We start from the raw sequence: 24,020 nt of genomic DNA, 5'->3' as shown, positions 1-24,020 counted from the left end.
CAGCTTATAGAACTAGCATCTGAATTCAGATCTCCTGATTCACACTATTGTTTTCATTACATTATGCTACCCCTATCAGAAACTGAAATGAGGTTATTTTTCATGACTTGTTTTTAGTGAACCCATGTTGTCTCTTTATTGTTACTGCCTCCTTTTCTCAGTGCTTATAATAATCTGTTTAATCTGTTCTAGAACTTTCCTAGGTGTTAGGCTTCAATTCTCTTAGAACCTTGTTCTATTCTTTCTACTTTGAAAATAATTCTTTTTCCTAAAGAAACAAAAGCAAAGAGTTGATTTGCTACTTTCTCTCTATATTTTAACACTGTACTGTCTGCCATAAGCAGTTGGGTGATCTCTTCCATGTGTTCCTATGGCTCCAGATTTTGGAGCATGTGCCCTTTCCACCTTCTCTACATATCCTTTAAAAATTTGAATTCGTCGGAGCACTCTCTTTATGGCCACATTGGTTTCATTAGATTCTTCTTCCTCATTTCAATGAGGATTTCTTTCTCATTAGTATTTGTTCAGGATTGTATTGTTAGAATTGAATTTTCAGAATCTCTGGTTATGGGATCATACCATTTTTCTGAACTTCTTGAAATCACTTTCCCAGATAGTGCATGTCCAACTCTGTTCAGGGTTCATATTTTTGGTTATTAAAAATTCTATAATGATATAATCACTTTCTCCTAACTTTGCTCTCACCTTTACTAACTTCTAACTTTACAGTTAGAATTTTTTTTTCTTGGTTAGAATTAATTCTAGATTTACCATCCATTCTGTTTCCACAGTGTTCTGAGGGATGAAAGTGTTAACTGAGGCAAATAAAAAATTGTATCAGATTCTTTGCCAAAGTTGAGCAGAATGAGATTTTCATTAGTTGTCTGGATATTTGAAATTCATGATTAATGTTATATAATGCCCTAGTGTTAGTGTTGTCTGTATCCCACATCCTTTGCCAAGCTAGGATAGTCTGTAATAAACTCCCATAACAACCCTTGGATAATAATTTCATGGAAGCCAAGGGAGGAGAGCATTTCAAAGAGGGAGGTCATAAGTAGCATCAAGTGCTGCTGAGAGCTAATGAATAATGACTACATAGAAATGTTGGCTCTCAGGTAGGTGATGGGCTAAAAGTCAGATTGCAGTGATTTAAGCAGGTAGCAAGAGTGAGAAGGGAGAAAATAGAGGCAGTAGATATGAATTAGCTGGAGGAGTTTAATGATAAAGGATAGATGGTAGGTAGAGGGGACAGTAGGGTCAAGTGAAGATATTTTCAAGCTTGGGGGAGATACCTGTATATATTTAAAAAGTGCTAATACAGAATGAAACATTGAAGAACCTGGAGATGGGTGGAGATGTGACTGTGGTCACAGGAGTCTGGAAGGGGTGACATCTAAGGGGTAGGAAGAAGAGTTAGTTTTAGGGAAAAGGAGGGATATTCTCTCCCCCCCTTTAAGATTTGGAAATCAGGACAGGGGGATAGATATGAAGACAGAAGTATGTCTTCAGAAAATTTTCTCATCTGTCCAATAATTGCAGAAGACCTTTGCTTAGCATGGCAGCATTGTTTTACAGCTAGGTAAACAAAAGTGAAGAAAGGATAGGACTTGTTCAAGGTTACCTAGTATGTGATGGTATAGCTGAAAATAACAGGCATCTCTTATCCATTGCTTCTTTGGCGTAAACAGTATTGCACAGTTTGGTCCGTGTGTATCGTTTTGGCTCAGTGGACAGACCAGCTGCTTCCAGATTTTTTTTTTAATACAGAATACAGAGGGAGCTGTAAAATCTTTTGATATAAGCCTCTGTATTTTTGGCAGGAATGTAGGTCAGGAAGTGAAGAAAATTAACATGAGTATAGATGCCAAATTTATCTCAGCAGCCTGAACATGTGAGTTATGAAGGTAAAAACTGAGTCATTTTGCCTTTTATAAAGCAAGCTACAGATGGTACATCAAGGGAGATTAGTTTTCTCTCTACCCCTCCTCCCTCAAATGATGACTCTATCCCAATACAGCAAAACTGGAAACTGACACAGGTAATCGTGAGGGATTTTGTTTGTTGGTTTGCTTATTTATATTACAAACCCAAAACATTTCAGTATTTCAGGGGTTCATAATTTGATCAATGTGGGTGATGCTTTCACCAGTGCTGATTGCAAGAAAGATTGGTTTTGGAAGGGTTTATGGCAGGAATATTCATGGTCTCACAGCCAGCCTGTTGATGAATCTTTCCAAACAGTTGTTTTCAGAAAAGAGACAGTCCATCCCTCATGTTCCTGCCTAGTTGTTAGAACTTGTGCTCCCTACCAGAGTCTACAGGAACATGAGGTCATCTCTGGGCCATGATGAAGTCTCAGACTAAGACTTTAGTGGAGGCCAGCCCGAGTAATTGCAATAATCTATAGGTAATCCACCAAAAGTTACAGTCCTTTATTCATCCAAACAGTATTCTGCTAACTGTGAGGAGTTAAAAAAAGAGCATAAGACATTGGTCCTGACTTCTTGTAATTTCTTACTTAGTGGGAGAAATAGACATATACACAAGAAACGATAGCATAAAGCAGTATAGTGACATACTCGGCCTAATGTCATTAATTGGTTGGAATTGTTTTACTCACATACACTGCATGATGATTACAGAATAAGTTAAAGAATAGAGAGGCTTTTATTGGTTGGATGATGAGGAAATAGGCAAGAAGAATAACTTACTTCAGGACTAGTCTTTCTCCATGTCATACTACCAGCAAGATGACTTTGATTCTGATGTTGCTACTTCTTTTTAGCATTGAAACGAACTGATTGGTTTTATAAGAGGCCATGGTGCCGCCAATATTTTGTTTCCTAACTGGGTTCCTGTAGGAAATTTGGGAGCAGAAGATACAGCAAATGGTCTAATTTGTGCTACATACAACTGCAGCCTAAAGGTCAAAGGGGTGTTCTTGTATTGTGTTAATCATTGTTATACATGTTGAAATCTGTTTGGGATTTTTTTCCCCCTTAGGATCACAAAACTTTGTTGATAACTAGTTTGGGGTTGTAACAAGAAAAGTTTAGGAGCCATTGCACTAATCCTTTTTATAGGGCTTGAACACTAAAGGAAATGGTTACTCCCTCACAGCTGGCTTCCACATGGAAATAGATCCCTGCTTTGTACCCAGGGGATTAAGTGAAAAACCATACCAACCTGACTTAGGCAAAATTGAACTCTTCCAACATGAATCACTCTGGGTTTATGAGTAAGGATTATGTTTCATGCTAACCAGGGATTGTAGCACAGACAAGAGGCCAATCTGTTTCAGTTTCCAACTCTGCCAGAAGGGTAGCATTTTGTTTAGACCCTGCCAAGTAATGTACAAAGCAGGAGAGGAAGTTTTAGAGCATAGTTTCAGGAGACACTTTGTATTTTAATTTGTGGATTAGAAATCTGTGGCTAACTTTAGAACTAGCAGAACACTACATGATTAAGATTAGCTAAAGGTGAAAACTGCAGTGTGTCTCTTGCAGCAAACTGCCTAGGAGTAATTGTATGTGGAAACATTGCTGGATATACTTATTATATGCTCTTTTAGATTGGCAAGTGAACTTGTGCCTTTGCCAGAGAGCCAGTGCTTTTAAATCTGCTCCTAGGACTGTGTAGCCACAAATGACTTCATGGTGTTGAGTCAGGTGTAGAGTTTGGAAAAGACTGAGGAACCCAGAGAGAATAGAAATGAACTACTGGCTGGAGAGAATATGGTTAGAAAAATTGAGATAGGGGAAGCAGGCAGGAGGAGAATTTAAGCTCCTTGAGAGCAGGAACTAGCTCATTTTTATATTTGCATCTCATCAGTGCCTAGCACATAGGCATTTAATAAATACTTGTTGATTGAGAACACTGAAACACAAGCCAAGGGAAAGAGGGCAGAAAGGGAAGAGTTCATTTTGCCTCTAGTCCGTTCCTATTGAGTCAATTGACACTATTTTTAGGCTCCCTACACTCTCAGCACTTACAGTCTAGTAGGAAAAACAAGACAAACACAAGGAAAATTAAATTAACTATTTTAGTTAAATAGTTGTACAGCAATATAAGCTTCCAACTTCATCATTCAACTGAAACAGCTTTCTCCAGTGTTACCAGTGATTTCTTAATTGCCACATTTAATGACCTTTCCTCAGTTCTTGTCCTTCTTGACTATTTGCACACATTGACATTGTCAATCACTTTATTCTCCTTGACACTCTCTCCTCCATAGGTTTTCATGACACTGTTTCTCCTTCTTCGCCTCCTACCAGTCTCATCCATTCTGTCTCAGTCTCCTTTGTTAAATCTTCCAGGTTATGCCCGCTAACCATGGATTAGATCCTCAAAGATTTGCCCTTTGCTCTCTTCTCTTCTCTGTCAATACTATCTCACTCGGTGATCTCATCAGTTCCCATGTATTCAGTTATCATCTCTATGTAGAAGATTCCCAAATATATTTATCCAACCCTAATGTCTCCTCTCCCATTCTAGTCCATTTTCCACTCATCTCTCAGATTCAATAAAAAATTTATTAAGCACCTGCTTAATAAAGTGTTCGAGGCACTGTGTTAGGTGCTAGAGATTTTTTAAAAAATGGGGAGTATAGGACAGTTCCTGCCCTCAAGGAACTCACAGTCTGATGGGGCAGACAACATATAAAAAGAAGCTAAAACCAGGGAGCAGGGCAGGAGGTGAGGTGCAGGGTTGGAGAAGGTTACCTAGTCTGGGTTTTGGACTTGTCTCATCTTACAGAAAGATGAGTTTCTGGAGAAGATGAAGTCCAGGAAAGCAGCTGGGTGAGAAATGATTAGGAGAATTCCCTGGATGTTCCCCTTAAATGCCAAGTGATCAGAAAGGAGCCGTCAGTGTACCCCACCTCCCACCTCCTCCTATTAGAAGGAGGGAAAGGCCCTAGGGGGCAAAGGTTGCTGAGAAGCAGTGAGTTCTGAAGATGGTGAAGTCCAAGAAAGAAACAGTGTGTGACCTTAGGCATATCAATTAGCTCTTTGGGGGGTTAATCAGAGAAGGGGAAAGAAGGCAGGGAGACCATTTATGAAGCTATTGGGATAATATTAGTGAGAAGTCATAGGGGCTGAACTAGGGTAGCTGTGATAGGACTAGAGAGGACAGGTGGGAGAAATGTTTTGGAGGTAGAATTGACAGGACATGGCAACTAATTGGATATGGGCGGGGAAGGAAAGGGAAGCATTAAGGATAATCTCTGTGAACTTGAGTGACTAGAAAAATGGTGGTGCCCTCAACCAAAATGCAGAAGTTAGAGGGAAGCTTAGGTTTCTGGGGGAACGTAAGTTCTGCTTTAGACATGATGAGTTTGAGAGGCTTTTGGAAGGTCTAGGTGGAGATGTCCAGCAAGCATTTGGAGATGTAGGAATCAGAAGAGAAATAAAGTTTGGATATGTAAATTTAGAAATCATACATAGAAATGATAGTTAAATCTGTGGGAGATGGTGTGGTCAACATCAGAGAGGGTAGAGAGGAGAAAAAGAGAAGCTCTAGAATAGAGCTCTAGGATGCACCCAGAGTTGGAGGGAGTGGGACCTGGATGAAGATATTGCAAAAGGATACTGAGAAAGAATGGTCACTGCCAGACCAATTCTCAAGACATACAATAAGAAACTATCGTAAGAAACTTCATCTACCACAGAGCTTACAAAAAATCAGCAAGAAGCTCACTGGCAATAGCAAGGGGGGTCTGTTAGAAAAGCCAGTACACGTTCAGCCAAACAAGCCATAGGCCTCCCATTGTGACCAGAAATACTTGTAACTGGCAAGGCTCTCAATCCAGGGGCAGCAAGAGTAGAGGGTTCCCTAAAGAAAGCTTTAGGGTTGTGGGAAAATCCACATTGTGGACCTTAGAAACCACCAGGAATGACATTGACCAGTGGGATGGTAGCAACATTCAGACTAGAATACCTAAGGCCCAGGAGTTAAAATTTCTCACTAACTCTATCCTAAGATGCCATAAAGTGTCCTGAAGATCCAGTGTTCTGAACCTCAGAGCCACAGGAGAGCCTAACCTCAGGAAATACAGGCTAGCTCAGGGACCCAGATAAAAACCAGGTAGGACCAACAACCCCACCCAATAGCCTAGCAGAGAGCAGAGCACAAAACCCTAATTCAGAGAAATGAAGCAAAAGATAAAATAAAAAGACTGGAATGAAGAATTAGAGAAGAAATTACCTAAAATAGAAAGTGGCCGACTTTACCCAAGCCACAGACTCCCTGAAAATAGAATAGACCAAACAGAAATTAAGTGACTTCATGACACAAGAAATATTAGAAAAAAAATTAAAATAAAAAAAATAGAAAAATATCAAGTATGTGTTATCAGAAACAACTGACCTGGAAAACAGGACAAGGAGAGATATTTTAAGAATTATCACACCAGGGGCAGCTAGGTAGCTCAACGGATAGAGTCTCAGTCGTGGTGTCGGGGATCTGAGTTCAAATGTGACCTCAGACACGTAACACTTACTAGCTTTGTGACCCTGAGCAAGTCACTTAACCCCAATTGCCTCACCCCCCCCAAAAAAAGAATTATCAGACCACCTGAGGAGCATGATTTTAAAAAAAAAAGCCTAGATATTATATATCCAAAAATCATGAATAAAAACTGCTCAGATTTGTTAGAATTGGAGAATAAAGTATAAATAGAAAGAATCCACCAATCACCTCCTGAAAAAAAATTCTCAAAAGGAAAAGTCCTAGGAATGTCATGGGCAAAATCCTGAAGTTCTTGGTCAAAGAAAAAATACTGCAAATATTAGTAATAGTAATGCCAAAACAAAAAAATGAGGGCTATTGAAATATTTTTAAAAGTGCACAGTGGAGTACAGAAGGAAGCACAGCTAAGCAATATAATTTTGAAAGTAACTAGTTGAATGTATTAAATAATTTTTATTAAAGTAAGCAGCACAAAATATATGTGTGTATACATTTCTGTTTTATATATTGAAATGTTTGGGCTTTTTGGTGTTAAATTTTTTTTAAAAAAATCTTATTAAAGTATAAGTAGGTTGGAGAGGAGAAAGAATGGAAGTACGGAGACCAATCAGGAGTCTGGTATAATATAGTCCAGTTGAGGCTTGCTGTGGGCTTGAAATAAGATGATGGCTATGTGAATCAAGGTAAAGGAACATAGGAAAGATATGAAAGTCTCAGTGAAGAGCAGCCCTAAGGAAGGGGAATGGAGAACTAATCCATTGCAACTACTACTGACTGTAGTCCTAGCCAGTCCATTCCATCTAAGACATAGAGTATCACAAAGATCATCCAGACCAGATATTGTATTGAGCAAGCTAACGTAAAGCCAATGAGGTTGAAAAGGGCAAGTGGGGAAGTCTTAGCAAGAGGCAAGCCACAGGGTCATTTATCCCACTGTAGTGGGTGACTTGGTGCAAGCTGCCTTTGATAACCTGGAATTGTTGGGATTAACTAAATTATAGCCTGAAAACTTAATTTGCTGGTAGTGCAAGTGTGCCTGAATAAAGGTGTTTATGTCAGATATATAGGTGTTAATTCTGCAGACTGAGCAAATAAATGTTTGTGCCAAAGGTTCAGACTATGGTATAGGTGTGGTTGTTGGGAGATCTCGGGAAGTAACCATTTCTGGATTGAACAAGGTGACAAATGTATAGTCAACAAACTGGATGATTTATTTCTTGGGGTCAGGGCTGGTAGAGAGAGAGAGATGTTTTTAGCAGTCTGGTGAAGGCTGTGAATCTCTTTTCAGAATAAGATTTTAAATACATAAAGTAAAATGCATAGGATTACAAAGAAAACAAATTATATTAAGATAGTTGATCAAATCATTTTAAAAAGCAAGTCCACAGATCTAAGGTTAAGAACCCCCCTGCCTAAGGCTTTGACAGTATCTGAACTACTATATTAATCTATTTACTCTCATTTAGGAGATCTAGAGTGCCTTACATTTGCTAAACCATTTTAATAGTTACTCCTTGTTTATTAATAAAGAATTGTCATATTCTTTATTATTCTTTGCTTTTTCCTTAGGAAGGGAACAGGTATAATTTATAATCTGCTAAGCAGCGAAGGAGTTGTGGAATAATAGCTCAGGGTTTTGAAGGGACTTCAGAGCCCATTTAATCCAAATGCTTCACCTTTGAGATGAGGAAACTTGAAACTAAGGATTACACAGGGAGTAAGTATCATCAGAGGGAGAATTTGAACCCCAGGTTCTGTAACTCCTGAGCCAATGCTCTTTCTACTGAATATGTTGCTTAATCAGAATATTTAGCAAGAGAGAAGTCTAGGATCAAGGGTTGATCAGTAGACATTTATTGAGAACATATTATGTGCAAGGGAAAGAAGGCTGGATTTGGAGTCAGAGGACCTGGGATTGGTATGCTGTGTGATCTGGAACAAGTCACATACTCTCTGATTCTTAGTTTCCTTATCTGTAAAATGAAGGGATTGGACTGGATGACCTCTTAGGTTCCTTTAAGCCCATAACCTATGATCCTGTGATTGCAGTAGATCCCATGGGGGAAGGAAAGGGGCCCAGCTCTCAAGATATTTATGGAGGGGATGGGCCTTGAAACATGTGTAAGTCTTAGTTAAGTAGAGGAATAAGAGTATTTCATGTAGGTAGAACTGGAGTAATCAAAGGTAGAGAAGCAGTAATGCCCACTGTATTTTGGAGGAGAGTGTAATAGTATTCTATTTCATTCAACCCCACCTTTTTTTCCTGTCAATATATTGTCTCTTCATACAAGAATACTAACAATACAACCATTTACACAGTAAGGCAATGGTAAAATCAAGAATAGAGCATACAACGCTTTAAGTCTCTGCTTTGGACTCTAACCACAGACTTACATTCCTACCCTATTTTCCTTAACAAAAAAAGTTTGTTTGGGCATTCTCTAGTTCTGTTTAGTTGTATGTGCAAACTTGGGCCCAAAAAGCCTTTTAGACATCTCCTTTCAATCTCACTCAATATTGTTGGCCAACTCAGTTAAGTTGTGGGTATTAAAATAAAATCTGACCACCATTGTAGTTGCAGAATACTTTTTATGCCATTGAATAAAACAAATTTCCTTAATGAAGAGGAAATATATGACAAATTTTAAAAATTATTACAAGTAAAATTGTTCTTCTATAATAATGCAACTTGAATTATATGATAAAAATCTAAAACTTGGCTTCATCCACTAAGATAGGGAGCATGGTGGTACTGAATGGAGTACCAGACTTTGAGTCAAGAAGAGAGCTTGGGTTTGAATTTTGCCTCAGATACTTTTATATCTGTGTGACCTTAAACAAGCCATTGAACTTGACTGGTCTTACTTTGCTCTTCTATAAAATGAGGGAATTGACGCGATGCCCTCTGAGGTCCCTTCCATTAGTTTTATGATGTTATAATACTTGCTATTCATAATGAATGGAGCAGCCCTAATCTGATGATTTCAACCAGATTGCTCTTGACCTCTTCCTCCATGAAGAAAAACTCCCTAGTGTAAAAAACGAGATTTATCTTTATGAAAAATGTTGTAAGATTAAAAATGTTGACTCCAATGCTGAATTGTATGCCTACATAAGCACAGTTAGGCTCAATATTTGGTGATCCACTTAGGGAAAGCATAGTAAACTACTTTTAGTCAGTCTTCAGACATCAAAAGACTCTCTGGGGTGCCCCCGAATTGTATCATTGAGAATGGGGGTGGGAAAGGTGAGAGTTTGAGAATTTGGAGGAGCTGTCAGATGGTGATAAGTAACACTCATTAATCAAAAATGTTTAAAAGTTAGAATACCTTTATTGAGTATGGCCATTCCTCTGTCAATATGATGTCCCCAATGCAGTCTTCACCAGGCACTATGATAAATGTCTTTGAATGTCATGGTTTTATCCACTCCTTGTTCAGTCAAATTCAGTTATTTATTCAACAAAAATGTATTGAGTGCCTCTTACATACAAGGCCTGGTACTACAGCTAGAATCTCGGCCTTCAGGGAGTTGACAGTCTAGTAAAGGTGAATGGAGTATTAGGTCAGAAGGTCAGTAATTTATGGTTGTGAAGAACCTCAGAGATAATCAGTCCAACTGGCTCATTTTACAATTTCAGAAATTGAAGCCCCAGGAGGCTGTTACTTGCCCAAGATCCATGCAGCTAGGAAGCAGGAGATCCAGAATTCTAACCTAGGACCTTGTACTCTAAATCCAGCGCTCTTTCCACTGTCATATGACTTTCATGAAAGCTAACATGAGACAGTATTTTATAAATGCCATTTGAGGGACACAAAGTGCTGTAAGGCCTCATTGCCAGAGAGGTTTTTTGTTCCTAGTGAGGGAGAGGAAGGAAGCTAGATTGACTTGTATCTTGAGAGGGCCAGCATAATTTTAAGTCACAAGCATGTGTCAGATTTTTGTGGTCCATATATCATCTTAGATAGATGTAGGCTGGTCAGAAGCCTCCCCAGAACAAGCTTTTCTAAGTGGTGAGTAACTCTTGAGTGGATCTGCCGGCTACTGTTAGGATTAAGTCCAGGCAAACAAGTTGTTGCAGTTAATCATTGTTTTGTTACTCCCCAGTAAGCTTCCACCAGGGAGTCTGCTCCATCTGACCTTCCAAAGAGGCAAATCAGATTCAGACTGTTGAAGTGTCTCCATCTGTTGGCTGAGCCACATGCTCCTCAGGTTGAATGGAGGAAATTATTACGTGAGAGTAAAAAACTTTAAAAAGTGGATCTGAAGAGAACATGTTTTATCAGTTTTAGAGCTTGTTAACAGAGGTTAGAGGATGACTGAAAAGGTACTCTCTTTTAAAAATGTTTCCTTTTTGCAAGTCTGATGTATTTTTTAAAGGAAAAGTCTGAAATGAGAATCCACATCAGTTTTGAAGATGACAATCATGCCTAATGCTTTATGTCCCCTACTTGTTGATTTCCTTTCTTAGTTTGTCAGGGTGGGGTTGGAAAGTAGCCTTTTTTCCTTCCCCTCCAAATCCTGTCAGAGATACATAAGGAGTTTGGAAACCAAGAATAGAGTGGATAGTTCCTGGGAGCGGCTTTTTCCTTTTTCCCTTTTTTTAAAAAATTCCTTTCCAGACAAATTGTGGGAAGGCTCTAGGCTTTTGGTTGCCTGTGATAGGCTAAGGTATCTCAGATTAATCATAAATGATTAGCGGCAGAGTCTTCCGTTCTTTCCAAACAGTTCTGGCCTGGCAAAGAATTAGCTGCTTTTGGGATTCTTGTCATGGTATGTAGGATTATGGTTTCATTTTTTTGGATTGTGTTCAGCCAGTGGCCTGGGTGGAAAGGGTACTTTTGAAATACATATTTATTGTATCTGGGATGTCCACCCCTAAGAATCCCAGATAACTTAAGCAAAATGTGATATTTCAGAAAAGAAGGGCTCCATTGTTTAGGTTGTGGGTTTTAGAGCCCTTCTTTGGGTCAGTTATATAAGGAAGACCCACAGTACTGGACTAGAAGGCTTGGCTGTACTAGCTTTATGGCCTTGGGGACATCACTTAACTCCTGGGCCTAATTTTCCTCATATATAAAATGAGGATGTCAGACTTTCTAGCTTTAAGGTGATCCTATGTGCTGTTTTTCAATATTTAAAGATTGCTTTTTTTTTTTAAAGATAAGCCAAACTAGTGGCATATAGGACTGTTATAGTAATTTAAAATGAAAAAAAAATTCCAACATAGAATAACATGAAGTCCTAATTTAAGCATGTGATCTAGGATGCTGTCCTGTAGACTCTTTCCAGGCTTACTGATTTATGGAGGATCCTGGGAGTCATATAAGAAAGAACTTAACAAAAGCAAGAATTTAGGGAGGTGACTTTGGGCAAGTTACCTAACTTCTCTGGCCTTTAGTTTTCTCATTTGGAAAAAGAAGGTATTGATCTAGAACCTCTAAGGTTTCTTCCTGTTCTAAACCTATCATCCTATTTTTTTTTTTTTGCTAGACTTGTATATATGTGAAAATGAGGGGAAAGGGATAAAAGTTGTAATATTTTAATGGTGACTTTGCCAAAATGATAGTGAGTGAATTACATAACTAGAATTAAATTCTGTGCCATTTGATTCTAATCTTAGCCTTATCAACCTTTTACTTGGTTGAAAAATGTAAATAAAAATAAATTTGGTGGTAAGGAGATGATGTAGCTTTTGGGTTGTTCTATTCCCTACTGACCAACTCACCACTTATATACAAAAGAGAATATTTCTAGCTTATATTTCTTGTTAGCATTTTAAATAATTGGGAAGCCATATACCTTTCATTGAAATGAAAATTTTAGCTAGTGGGGTCCTTTTTTTTTCCATTGTTTCTAGGAAAATTATTCCAGCTTAAGACCTAAATCTCAAAATTTTAGCTAATACCAGCCAAAGGCATAGAAAATTTGTCATTCTGATCTTGCATGGAGGAAATATTAGGAAGAACAGAAAGTCAGCATGAGTTGTAGCATCCAGCTTATTCTGGATTTCTCAATCACATATTCTGAGATTTTAAAATGGAGTAGTCACAGAGGTTGTTTTCATGAACCTTTGCAGTTGGAATTATGTGTTATGTTTGGAAAGCCACAAGGAAATTGCCACACCTCTTCTTCCTGTTCAGTCTTTCCTCATTTCCCTCCCTTTTTCCCTGGTCCTCAAGACACTAGAACATATGTTGCTTTGGCATTTTTAGTTGATGTCATAATTTGGCTTATATATCTTTAAGTGTGTTGGAGTTTTCTGTGCAGCTAGTATGTTTTCTCAGTGAAAGCGTCCTTTTAGCATCTATAAAGTAAACTAATTTTTAAAAAATTTATAAAAGTAGATGTTATGAATGGTTTTTGGAATTATAATATGTAGGTGGTCTGGGGGAACTAGCTTTAATTTATTTGGATCAAAAATAAGTAAATTTTTCAGAAAATATACATTGACTTTTTTTCTCTAGTAAAGCCTAAGACATGCTGAAAAAGTTTTAGTAGACATGTTTAGCATCCTTAGATTTTTAAAATATACTGTGATAATTATTGACATTGTTAGAGAGCTTACTTTTCACAATCATGTTCTCTTATCTCTTGTTTTCCTTTTATTTTATACAAATATACTCCACTCTTGATTGGACGTGGTTTCATGATGGTAGGTGAAACAATGTTACATAGGGTCAGATCCGAGTGGTGCAGTATGGGCCTAGTGGGAGCAGACAACATGGAGTGAATAGGGTGAATTTGGGCAGGGTGGGAGCCAGCAGCTTGGCTCAGCTGATCTGAGGCTGGGTGAACTGCTTAACAACAGAAGTGAGTAATGTTTGCCTATGGTTTGGTTATAATGTCTTAACAAAATTATTATACAGTCCCACTGGTTGAAGCAGCTGAGGTGGTATATGCCTTTTAGTTCCTTTCTAGTCCTGTTCAAAGGTGACTAGTCCAAGTTCTTTCACAAACTATGTGGAGTTCACCATAGATATAATAATGTCTCCGATTGAGACCTTGATTTCTGCAATCATTTATAGTCATGAAGTATAAAATGACCTAATATCCCACAAAATATTTCCTATTACCTTTGAGTGCATGAGAAAAATTCACTACCTTCTTTATTTGCCTCTTTAAGAAAAATTTGTGAGTGATCCTTCCATTTAGCTATAACTTCTATTTTCCAGTTAAATTCATATTGAGAATGTCAAGGTTGATACAATTCAGTTACTCCAGGAAGACACTCAATTATTTGTCAATGGCCAAGAATATTACAACTTCACAAGAATAACAACAGCTAAGTTACTGTCTTCTTGTTTGCCCTTCAGTCTTGAAAAGGACCATGATGTTAGGGAGATGATGCCATGACATACAAAGTGAATTGGATTTAAGTGAGGGAGGGCTCTGCAAAGTCACCAGCCTCACTTTCTCCTCCAGAGTCATCTGGGTCCAGTGGCGAGATATAGGTCAGGAAGACTGAAGGTGGCCCTGGATGTAGTGGAGACCTTGGCCTTTTTAAGCTAAGGTCTTTAGTAGGTCTCAGTTTGACCTAGGCAACACCTATTCGGTGATTAAAGCTAGGTAAGAAATGAGGCAGAGAATGGCCTCTTTACCTAGTCCAAAAAAAAAAAATCAGTCTAGGAGGGGAAGACTCTCAGAGTCTCTGGCCAAAACAGAAATAGTTGCTATTTACATTCACTGTGTAAACCAGTGCCCAAATGAAAACTAAGTGGTGCTAGGCCTGTGACCTATTGTTGGCCAATCAATGAGAGCTGGAATGAATTGGGTTTAAGGTATGGGGCTTAAGATAAAAAAGGTTTCAAATAAAAATTTTACACAGCCCTCCCTCACTTAAATCCAATTCACTTGCATGTCATGGCATCACCTCCCTGATGTCATGGTCCTCTTCCAGAAGGAAGAACAAACAGTGACCTCTTAGTAGAAATAAATAAGTTGGACAACATCGGTCTTCCTTCCTTCTATCCTTCCTTCCTTTCATCTGTCCACATAGGGTATCGTACTCTTACCTGCTGGTGCTCTGCCCAGAAGTTGCTATCTACACACAGTCTAAAAACCGTGTAATTCTTAGCACCCTGTGCTCCCTTTTCTGCTATTCTGCTGCCATCTCTGAAGAAGCAGAAGGGGGCCACAGAGTACTGAGGACTACTTTGTATTTGCCTTTGCGTTATGGATTGCTGTGGCCAGCTGGTGATGAGCCTCTTCATACTTAGCTAAGCTGGTCCTTGGAAAGCAAACACTGTGTTGTCTTGCTGGGACTGTACTTGAAGCCTCTCCTGCACCTGCCAGTGCTTATTCTTTCCTTGCAGAGTTTCTGAGAATCTAGGGTGATCTCCATGCCTCCATGAGGCACTAGAGTAAGGCCTTGTGGAAGACTACTTTTAAACCTATATATAAATGTATTATTATACTTCTTTTCACACCCTACAGTGCCAAACAATGTCTTATATGTGGTAGGGGATCAGTACTAGCAGTTGAGGCCGGGAATGGTATTGTGTACCTGTAATCCCTGCTACTAGGGAGGCTGAGGTCTGTAGATTGCTAGAACTCTAGCGTTTTGAACTGAAGTAGAACTTAAGTTGATTAGGTTCCAAATTAGGTCCAGCACTAATATGGTGACTCCCTGGGAGTGGAGGACCACTGGAGTGAACTGGCTTAAGTCAGGAAATAGTAAGCTCAGACATTTACTAGCTATGTGACCCTGGGCAAGTCATTTAACCCTGTTTGCTTCAGTTTCCTCATCTGTAAAATGAGCCAGAAAAGGAAATAGCAAATCACTTCGGTATCTTTGCCAAGAAAACTCCAAATGTGATCATGAAGAGTCGGACATGACTAAAATGACTGAACAACAACAAAAGTCAGGAAACGGAGAAGGTTCAAGCTTCTGTGTCAGTCATTAGTGGGATCAGGTTGTGAGTGGCTTCCAGTCTGGGGCAAAATAAGGAGACTCACAAAGGATTTGAACAGGCAGTTTTCAGAGGAAGAAATTAAAACCATCTATAGTCATATAAAAAAATGCTCTAAATTACTATTGATTGGAGAAATGCAAATTAAAACAATTCTGAGGTACTACATCACACCTATCAGATTGGCTATCATGATATAACAGGAAAATTATAAATGTTGGAGAAGATGTGGGGAAATTGGGACGTGGATGCATTGTTGGTGGAGTTGTGAATTGATCCAACCATTCTGGAGAACAGTCTGGAACTTTGCCAAAAGGGGTATAAAACTGTGCATACCCTTTGACCTAACAATACCACTTTTAGGTCTGTATCCCAAAGAGATCATAAAAATGGGAAAAGGACCCACATGTACAAAAATATTTATAGCAGCTCTTTTTTGTGGTGGCCAGGAATCGGAAATTGAGGGGATGTCCATCAATTGGGGAATGGCTGAACAAATTGTGGTATATGAATGTAATGGAATACTACTGTTCCATAAGAAATGATGAGTAGGCAGACTTCAAAAAAACCTGGAAAGACTTATATGAACTGATGCTAAGTAAAATTAGCAGAACCAGGATAACTTTGTACACAGTAACAGCAACATTTTGTGATGACAAACTTTGATAGGCTTAGCTCTTTTCAGCAATGCAATGATCTAAGATAAATTCCAAAAGACTCATGATAGAAAAGGCTGTCCACATCCAGAGAAAGCTATGGAGTCAGAATGCAAATCGAAGCACACTATTTTCTCTCTTTTTTTATTTTTTTCTTTCTTGATGTTTTTCCTTTTGGTTCTAATTCTTTTTTACAACATGACTAATGTGAAAATATGTTTAATATGATTGTACATGTATATCCTATATCAGGGGGATGGGAATGAGGGGGAGAAAATTTTAAACTCAAAGTCTTATGGAAGTGAATGTCAAACTAAAAATAAATAAATGGTGAAAAAATAGGGAGACTCAGTCTCAGAAAAAAATTGTACCAGCATTTTAATAAATTAATTAATACATAATTATAATAAATTAATTAATATGTAAAATGTTCCTCAGAAGGCTCAAGCTTGTATATAATAAGAACATAGAAAGCACTGGACATAGAAAGCATTGAACAAAAAAAAATTTAAAGCTGTTAATGGATGTAGGATCAATTTCAAAGTCAGTTCTCTGTGTTTTAGACTCTGTGGCAGACTGTTTCTTCACCATAACAGAATTGATTTAGAGATGTGAAAGAGACTATAACAGCCAGCTGTGTTTATTGTTTACTGATTACAAAGAGGCATTTGAATCCCTAGAATAAAACTTAGTTGTTAAATGATTTCTTCCAACTAGGTGTCTCCATTGCATATTTTAAGATCATGGTTCCATGATACTTGCAACCACAAAGATAACTTTGTATAAGGATCCTGTACAATTACTAACATCAAGAGAAACATAACATAGAAACATAACATAACCAATGTTCCTTGCTAGGGTAACAATGGAAGAGGGATCCTTTGTAAATGATGAGGTCCTCCCAGTATTTCTGGTTTACCTGTGATCTTTTGCTGATTTCATCAAAATCCAGAAAATTATAGGTCAATCATTCTCTTCAGTGATTGCCTACTTTCTGTGAGGGTATACAATACATAAACAGATAGATGTATTTATGATCATTTGAAGAGGAAGGAGAGAACATTAACAGCTGGGGATGGGGGTTAGATACTGTAGATAGACTATGATTTAATCCCACAATTGAACATGAGGAAAAAAGAGGGCTGTTTTGCATAAGGGAAGCCATGTAACCCTTCCAACCATCACAAACTGCTTCCTGTCAGAAAATTCTAGCTTTTCAGCATCAATATTTTCCCAGTGATAATATATGGTTGTGAAATCTGAAGCATCAAAATCTCTGAAGAACCCAAATTATGAGTTGCACAGGAGACAGTGAGGAGATACACAATGATGTAAGATGCTCTAGTCTTTTACTGTGACTTGAAGAGATCCTCAAGAAAGAATTAGTTGAGCCTGTAATGTAAAGTAATAAGACTTTATTTGGTGAATTTTAGGGAAAGTTGTATACTTAATGATACCCATAGTTGGTAGCAAATAGGGAAAGACTGAGGTAACCAAGTAAGGATAAAAGGACTCACCCATCTCTCATACTGGGACAGCAGTGGAAAGGAACCACGTTGGACCGAGGACCATTTTTGTATTATTATGTATTTCATTGGTTGCTGTGGTCAAATAGTTCTTCATATTATGGCCAACCCTCAGGTGATGAGCAGTTCCATACTTAAATTTAGGCCAGTAATCTTTAGGCAGCAAATACAGTCCATCATTGGTCCTATACTTGGACTTTTTCTCAGTGTGGTAGAATCTGCTGCAGGTTGTGCTTCCCTTGTCATAGCTACATATAGAACCTAGGATCACGATCTCCAGTGAAACACTGAGATAGGACTTTGGGTGAGCAAGGAGATTATAAAATAGCAATAATAACTGACGTTTTAGTAGCACTTTAAGGTCAATTAAATATTTTTCTCACAACTCTTTGAAGTAGGTACAAGTATTATTATCCCCTTTTTAGGGATGAGAAAACTCAGTCTCCAACAGCTTCAGTGACTTGCTTGTCTATGGTCTCACAGCTTAGTGTGAGAGCCAGATTTTGAACAGAGGTTTCATAATTCCAAGTTAGTTCTCTGAACAGTCTTCTGCTGTAGCTGTCTAAAGAATGACCTAGTCTAGGTCATTCCTTTTACAAAAAAAAAATTGTTTTGTTTCTAAAAGTATTCTTGACATTCTTCCCACATCTTTGTATACTACAAATATCATAAATGCAAAAGAAAAGGCAGTGAAGAAAGTAGTTAGGTTACATGAATCTTTTGTTTGGATTAAGAAAGGCCAGAACTATTCTAAAAATAGCTACCAGGGAAAATTCCTTTTCCACTGTTCTTGAGGAAAGCCTGACCTAGTTGAAGGTCAGAAAAAATGGCTAAACATTTTTTAGCCCAAATCTTTCATTTTAATTCATTTAATAAGCCATTTGTTATTTTAAAATTTCATTATCTTTTGTTTTTACATTACCACCATTTTCCAGTATAGTCCTCTGCTACCCCTCCCAGACAGCCATTTTTTTTTTAAATAATAAAGGACTAAAAAAGGGATGGAAAATAGGCCAACAAAACTAACCAACATATTGAAAAAGTCTAACGTTATCTACTGTAGCCTATACCCATAGTCCCTCACCTCTGTAAAGAAGGGAAGGAGTTGCTTTCTCATATCTCTTTGGAGCCAAGCTTGGTTATTATAATTTTGGCCTAATTTAGTGTCATTTGTTTTGTTGTTATTCTTTCTGTTTATATTGTTATGTGTTGTATATTCCTTACCTATTTTTTTCTTGCTTCACTATGTATAAGTTCATGTAATTCTTCTCATGTTTCTCCCTCTATTCACCATATTCATTGTATCTTACAGTACAGTATTCCGTTACATTCATCTCTATTTTGTTTCCAGTTCTTTGCTATTAAAACAAAAAGTACTGCTATAAATGTTTTTGTGTATATGGGACCTCTATCATTGATCAAGTTGGGGGTATACTCTGAGTAGTAGAACATCTGGTTTAAGAACTATGAACATTTTAGTCAATTTCTTCACATAATTCTAAAATTGCTTTTCAGAATTGTTGGACCATTTCATAGCTCTACTTACAGTGTATTAATATGATTAACTCCTTCCGTATCTTCTCATCTTTTGATATCTTTGGCAGTTTGTTGAGTGTGAGGTAGAACCTCAGAATTGTTTTGACTTGCATTTTGTTTTATTATTAGTGATTTGGAGCATTTGATTAAGTAGAAAATCCTCCGTTAGGCTTTTAAAGCCTACCACAAGCTGGGCTTTTCTACTTTTCCAGTTTTTTTATACTCTGCTCCCTCTCCACATACTTTATGATCCTGTCCAGTTTGCCTTTTACCATTTGATTCCCATTCTAAGCTTAGAAACATTCAGTGATTTCCCATGGTCTGTTACATAAAATATAAACTCTTAGTCCTGGCATTCAAGGCCCTTCACAGTCTGCTCGCCCCTTCCTCCCAGCACAGGTTCTCATTCCACTCCCTCACCTTTTTTTTTTTTTAAAGTGAATGGGGGAGCAGAGCCAAGATGAAAGAGTGAAAGCAGTGACTTGCTTGAGCTCTCCCCCAAACCCCTCCAAATACCTGTTAAAAAAATGGCTCTAAAAAAATTCTAAGGTAGAAGAACCCACAAAAAGACAGAGTGAAACAAATTTCTAGGCTAAGACAACCTGGAGGGTTGATCGAAAAGGTATATTGCTCCAGGCTAGGAGAGGAGCGCAGTTCAGCTTGGGCGCACAGGCCGCAGCGAACCTAGAGCAGGTGTCAGAGGACTGAATCAAGGGCAGCTGTGGCGGTTTCCAGGCTTCTCAACCCACGAATGCCAAAGACAACTTAGAAGGTCAGTGGGAAAAGTCTGTGACTATGGTGAGAGAGAAGCTAGGTCTCAGCCGCAAGTCCTGAGCGCAGCCTGGGGCAGCCGCTGCCTCCTGAGCTTCCGGCCTACAGACTGAGGGAGAATCAAGTGACTGATCAAAGGGGGATTGCAGGGATCTCTTTGCCAGTGCTGAGGCAGGAATCTCTTGGCTTTGCCCATGCTTGGATCTGGGTCACAGTTCTGAGGGGTGGTCCTGGGGCGAGGAGGAGTGCTGGCATGGTGGAGCTTGTTGTGGCGGTGGAGAGGAAACACATTGACCCTTATCATACCACCTTGGAAGAACTGAAAATTTACAGGTCCCTAGAAGTATCTCTGAAAACAGCTCTACAAACCCCTGAAGCTTAGGACAGTACATTCTCCACATAGGAAGCAGACTCTTACCTTAACAAAGAGTTTAAAACTCTAGTAATTGGCTGGGATAAATGAATAAGCAGCGCACAATGAGTCAGACTATATTATCTTACTTTGGTGTCAAAGAAGATCAAAACGTACAACCAGAAGACAACAAAGTCAAAGCTCCTACATCCAAAGCCTCCAAGAAAAATATGAATCAGTCCCAGGCCTTGAAAGAGCTCAAAAGGGATTTTGAGAAGCAAGTAAGAGAAGTAGAGGAAAAACTGGGAAGAGAAATGAGAGTGATGCAAGAAAATCATGAAAAACAAGTCAACAGCTTGCTAAAGGAGACCCAAAAAAATACTGAAGAAAATAACACCTTAAAAAATAGCCTAACCCAAATGGCAAAAGAGGTCCAAAAAGCCAATGAGAAGACTGCCCTAAAAAGCAAAATTGGCCAAATGGAAAAGGAAGTCCAAAAGCTTACTGAAGAAAATACTTCCTTAAAAATTAGAATAGAGCAATTGGAAGCTAGTGACTTTATGAGAAATCAAGACACTGTAAAACAAATCCAAAAGAATGAAAAATTAGGGCAAAGCCAAAATGGTGGAAGGAAAGCAGTGACTTGTTTGAGCTCTCCCCCCAAACCCTTCCAAATACCTATAAAAAATGGCTTTAAACAAATTCTAAAGCAGGAGAACCCACAAAAAGACAAGAGTGAAACAAATTGCCAGCCAAAGACAGCCTGGATGGTTGATCAGAAAGGTATATCGCGCCGGGTGGGGAGAGGAGCGCAGTGTGGCGTGGGCACGCAGGCCGCAGCGACCCTGGAGCAAGCCTCAAAGGGTTGAATCGCGGGTAGCTGTGGTGGTTTCCAGACTTCTCAAGCCACGAACGCCAAAGACAACTTGGAAGGTCAGTGGGAAAAGTCTGTGACTGCGGTGAGAGAAGGTGCTAGGTCTCAGCTGCCCCCGGGGCTGCAGCTGTTTCCTGAGCTTCCAGCCCACAAACTGAGGGGAAATCGAGTGGCTGATCAGAGGGGTATTGCAGGCATCTCTTTGCCAGTGCTGAGGAAGGAATCTTTTGCTTTGCCTGTGCTTGGATCTGGGTCACAGTTCTGAGGGGCGGTCCTGGGGCGAGAAGGAGTGCTGGCATGGCGGAGCTTGTTGTGGCAGTGGAGAGAAAACACCTCGCCCCTTATCATAGCACCTTGGAAGAACTGAAAATTTTCAGTCCCTAGAATTATCTCTGAAAACAGCTGTACAAACCCCCGAAGCTTGGGACAGTATATTCTCTACATTGGAAACAGACTTTTACCTTAACAAAGAGTTTAAAACTCAAGTAATTGGCCAGGATCATGAGTAAGCAGCACAAAAAGCGTCAGACTATATTATCTTACTTTGGTGACAAAGAAGATCAAAACATACAACCAGAAGAAGACAATGAAGCCAAAGCTTCTAAATCCACAGCCTCCAAGAAGAATATGAATCAGTCCCAGGCCTTAGAAGAGCTCAAAAGGAATTTTGAGAAGCAAGTAAGAGAAGTAGAGGAAAAACTGAGAGTTTTGCAAGACAGTCATGAAAAACAAGTCAACTGCTTGCTAAAGGAGACCCAAAAAAATACTGAAGAAAATAACACCTGAAAAAATAGCCTAACCTGTACCGGCCGCGCCGACCTTGTGCCTGCCGTGCCGTACACTCTCCTCCTATAAGGAGCAGGCTGCCAGAGTCATACTTACTTACCAGTCTTCGGTGCCTACCCGGCTACACACACAGAGACGACCCATCAGGAGGCTGCCAACACCCGAGCTTTATTCAGAGGCCATCACAGCAAGCCATCACAGTAAGGCCAAGCAGGAAGGCCAGAGCAACAGCAGGAGCAAAAAGAGCGCACTCCTGACCACGACCGTTCCTTAGTACCTACTAAGCCCCTCCTCCTCAGCCTGCCTACTAGTCAATGATTGTAGGGTCAGATACCGGAAGGGGCTGTCTGAGTTTAGCGCACCAAGGGAGAGGGAGTGACGCAGGAGGCTAGGACCGGATACAGGAAAGAGGCGTCTGGGATTAGTGCATAGACAAAGAGTACGTGACCTAGGAAGTCAGGCCCAGATACCTGGAGGAGGCGTCTGGGGTCAGTGCTACACAAAGGGAAGGTACGTGACCCAGGAAGTCAGGAAGGACACAGGAAGGAGGCATCTGGGGTTGACGTTGCATTTAGGGAGGGGACTAAGCAAAGGGAACTTGTCCTCTGCCGTCCCACTCCCACGTGGCACAGCCCTTTGCCTCAGGAGCGCATGCTCCGGCTACTTCCTTGTATACTGTACCTTCCCCAGCTTATCTCACGTAGCACTGCTCACTGCCTCAGGGCTTCTCCGAATCCAGCCCATCCCAGTACACCACAACTCCGCCTACCACAGCCCCTGCCTCGGTTTCCAAATACCCAGATCTTACCCCAAACTTGCCACAACGCTCACCTGGCAGTAACCAACATCAGACAGTCCCTCACACTAACCCAAATGGCAAAAGAGGTCCAAAAAGCCAATGAGCAGAAGAATGCCCTAAAAATCAAAATTGGCCATATGGAAAAGGAAGTCCAAAAGCTTACTGAAGAAAATACTTCCTTAAAAATTAGAATAGAGCAACTGGAAGCTAGTGACTTCATGAGAAATCAAGACACTATAAAACAAATCTGAAAGAATGAAAAATTAGAAAACAATGTGAAATACTCATTGGAAAAACAACTGACCTGGAAAATAGATCCAGGAGAGAGAATTTAAAAATTATTGGGCTATCTGAAAGCCATGATCAAAAAAAGAGCCTAGATATCATCTTTCAAGAAATTATCGAGGAAAACTGCCCTGATATTTTAGAACCGGAGGGCAAAATAGAAATTGAAAGAATCCACCGATCACTGCCTGAAAGAGATCCCCAAAGGAAAACTCCTAGGAATATTGTAGCCAAATTCCAGAGGTCCCAGGTCAAGGGGAAAATATTGCAAGCATCTAGAAAGAAACAATTCAAGTATTGTGGAAACACAATCAGGATAACACAAGATTTAGCAGCTTCTACATTAAGGGAACGCAGGGCATGGAATATAATATTCCGCAGGGCAAAGGAGATAGGACTACAACCAAGAATCACCTCCCCAGCAAAACTGAGTATAATCCTTCAGGGGACAATGGTCATTCAGTGAAATAGAGGACTTTCAAGCATTCTTGATGAAAAGACCAGAGCTGAATAGAAAATTTGACTTTCAAATAAAAGACTGAAGTGGAACATGAAGAGGTAAACAGGAAAGAGAAATCATAAGAGACTTATTAAGGTTGAACTTATAACCTTTCCTGCATGGAAAGATTATATTTGTAACTCATGAGACCTTTGTCAGTATTAGGGTAGTTGGAGGGAAAAAATTATGTGTATGTATAGATAGATAGAGGGCACGGGGTGAGTTTGAAGATGAAGGGGTCATATCTGGAGAATAAAATTAAGGGGTGAGAGAGGATTATACTAGGAGAAGGAGAAAGGGAGAGTAGAATGGGGTAAATTATCTCACAAAAAAAAAACCAGAAAAGAAAAGGCTCTTACAATAGAGAGGAAATGGGGGAAGGTGAGAGGGAATGAGTGAGTCTTATTCTCATAGGATTTGACTTAAGGAGGGAATAACATACACACTCAATTGGGTATGGAGATCTCTTACCTTACAGGAAAATAGGGGGGGAAGGGAGCAAGAGAGTAGGGGGATAATAGAAAGGAAAGAAGATTGGGAAAGGGGGTAATCA

General features: G+C 39.4%; 1 protein-coding gene across 2 annotated transcripts in view; it reads left to right on the top strand.

Moving 5' to 3' along the window:
- The window catches only part of CCM2 (CCM2 scaffold protein), a 127,819-nt gene that overhangs the window by 25,220 nt on the left and 78,579 nt on the right, over positions 1 to 24,020 (top strand). The window contains exon 1 of one of the 2 annotated variants that reach the window (XM_027836910.1): positions 11,210 to 11,244. The exons of the other annotated variant lie outside the window; for it this stretch is intronic. Coding sequence (XP_027692711.1) covers positions 11,242 to 11,244 — 3 coding nt within the window. The 5' untranslated portion in view covers positions 11,210 to 11,241. Of the gene's footprint in view, positions 1 to 11,209; positions 11,245 to 24,020 lie in introns of those variants that run through there. 2 annotated transcript variants of the gene reach the window in all.

The sequence above is a fragment of the Vombatus ursinus genome, unplaced genomic scaffold (assembly GCF_900497805.2).
Source record: "Vombatus ursinus unplaced genomic scaffold, bare-nosed wombat genome assembly UNPS02014820.1, whole genome shotgun sequence".
NCBI lineage: Eukaryota > Metazoa > Chordata > Mammalia > Diprotodontia > Vombatidae > Vombatus > Vombatus ursinus.
This window is presented reverse-complemented; position numbering and strand designations above follow the sequence as displayed.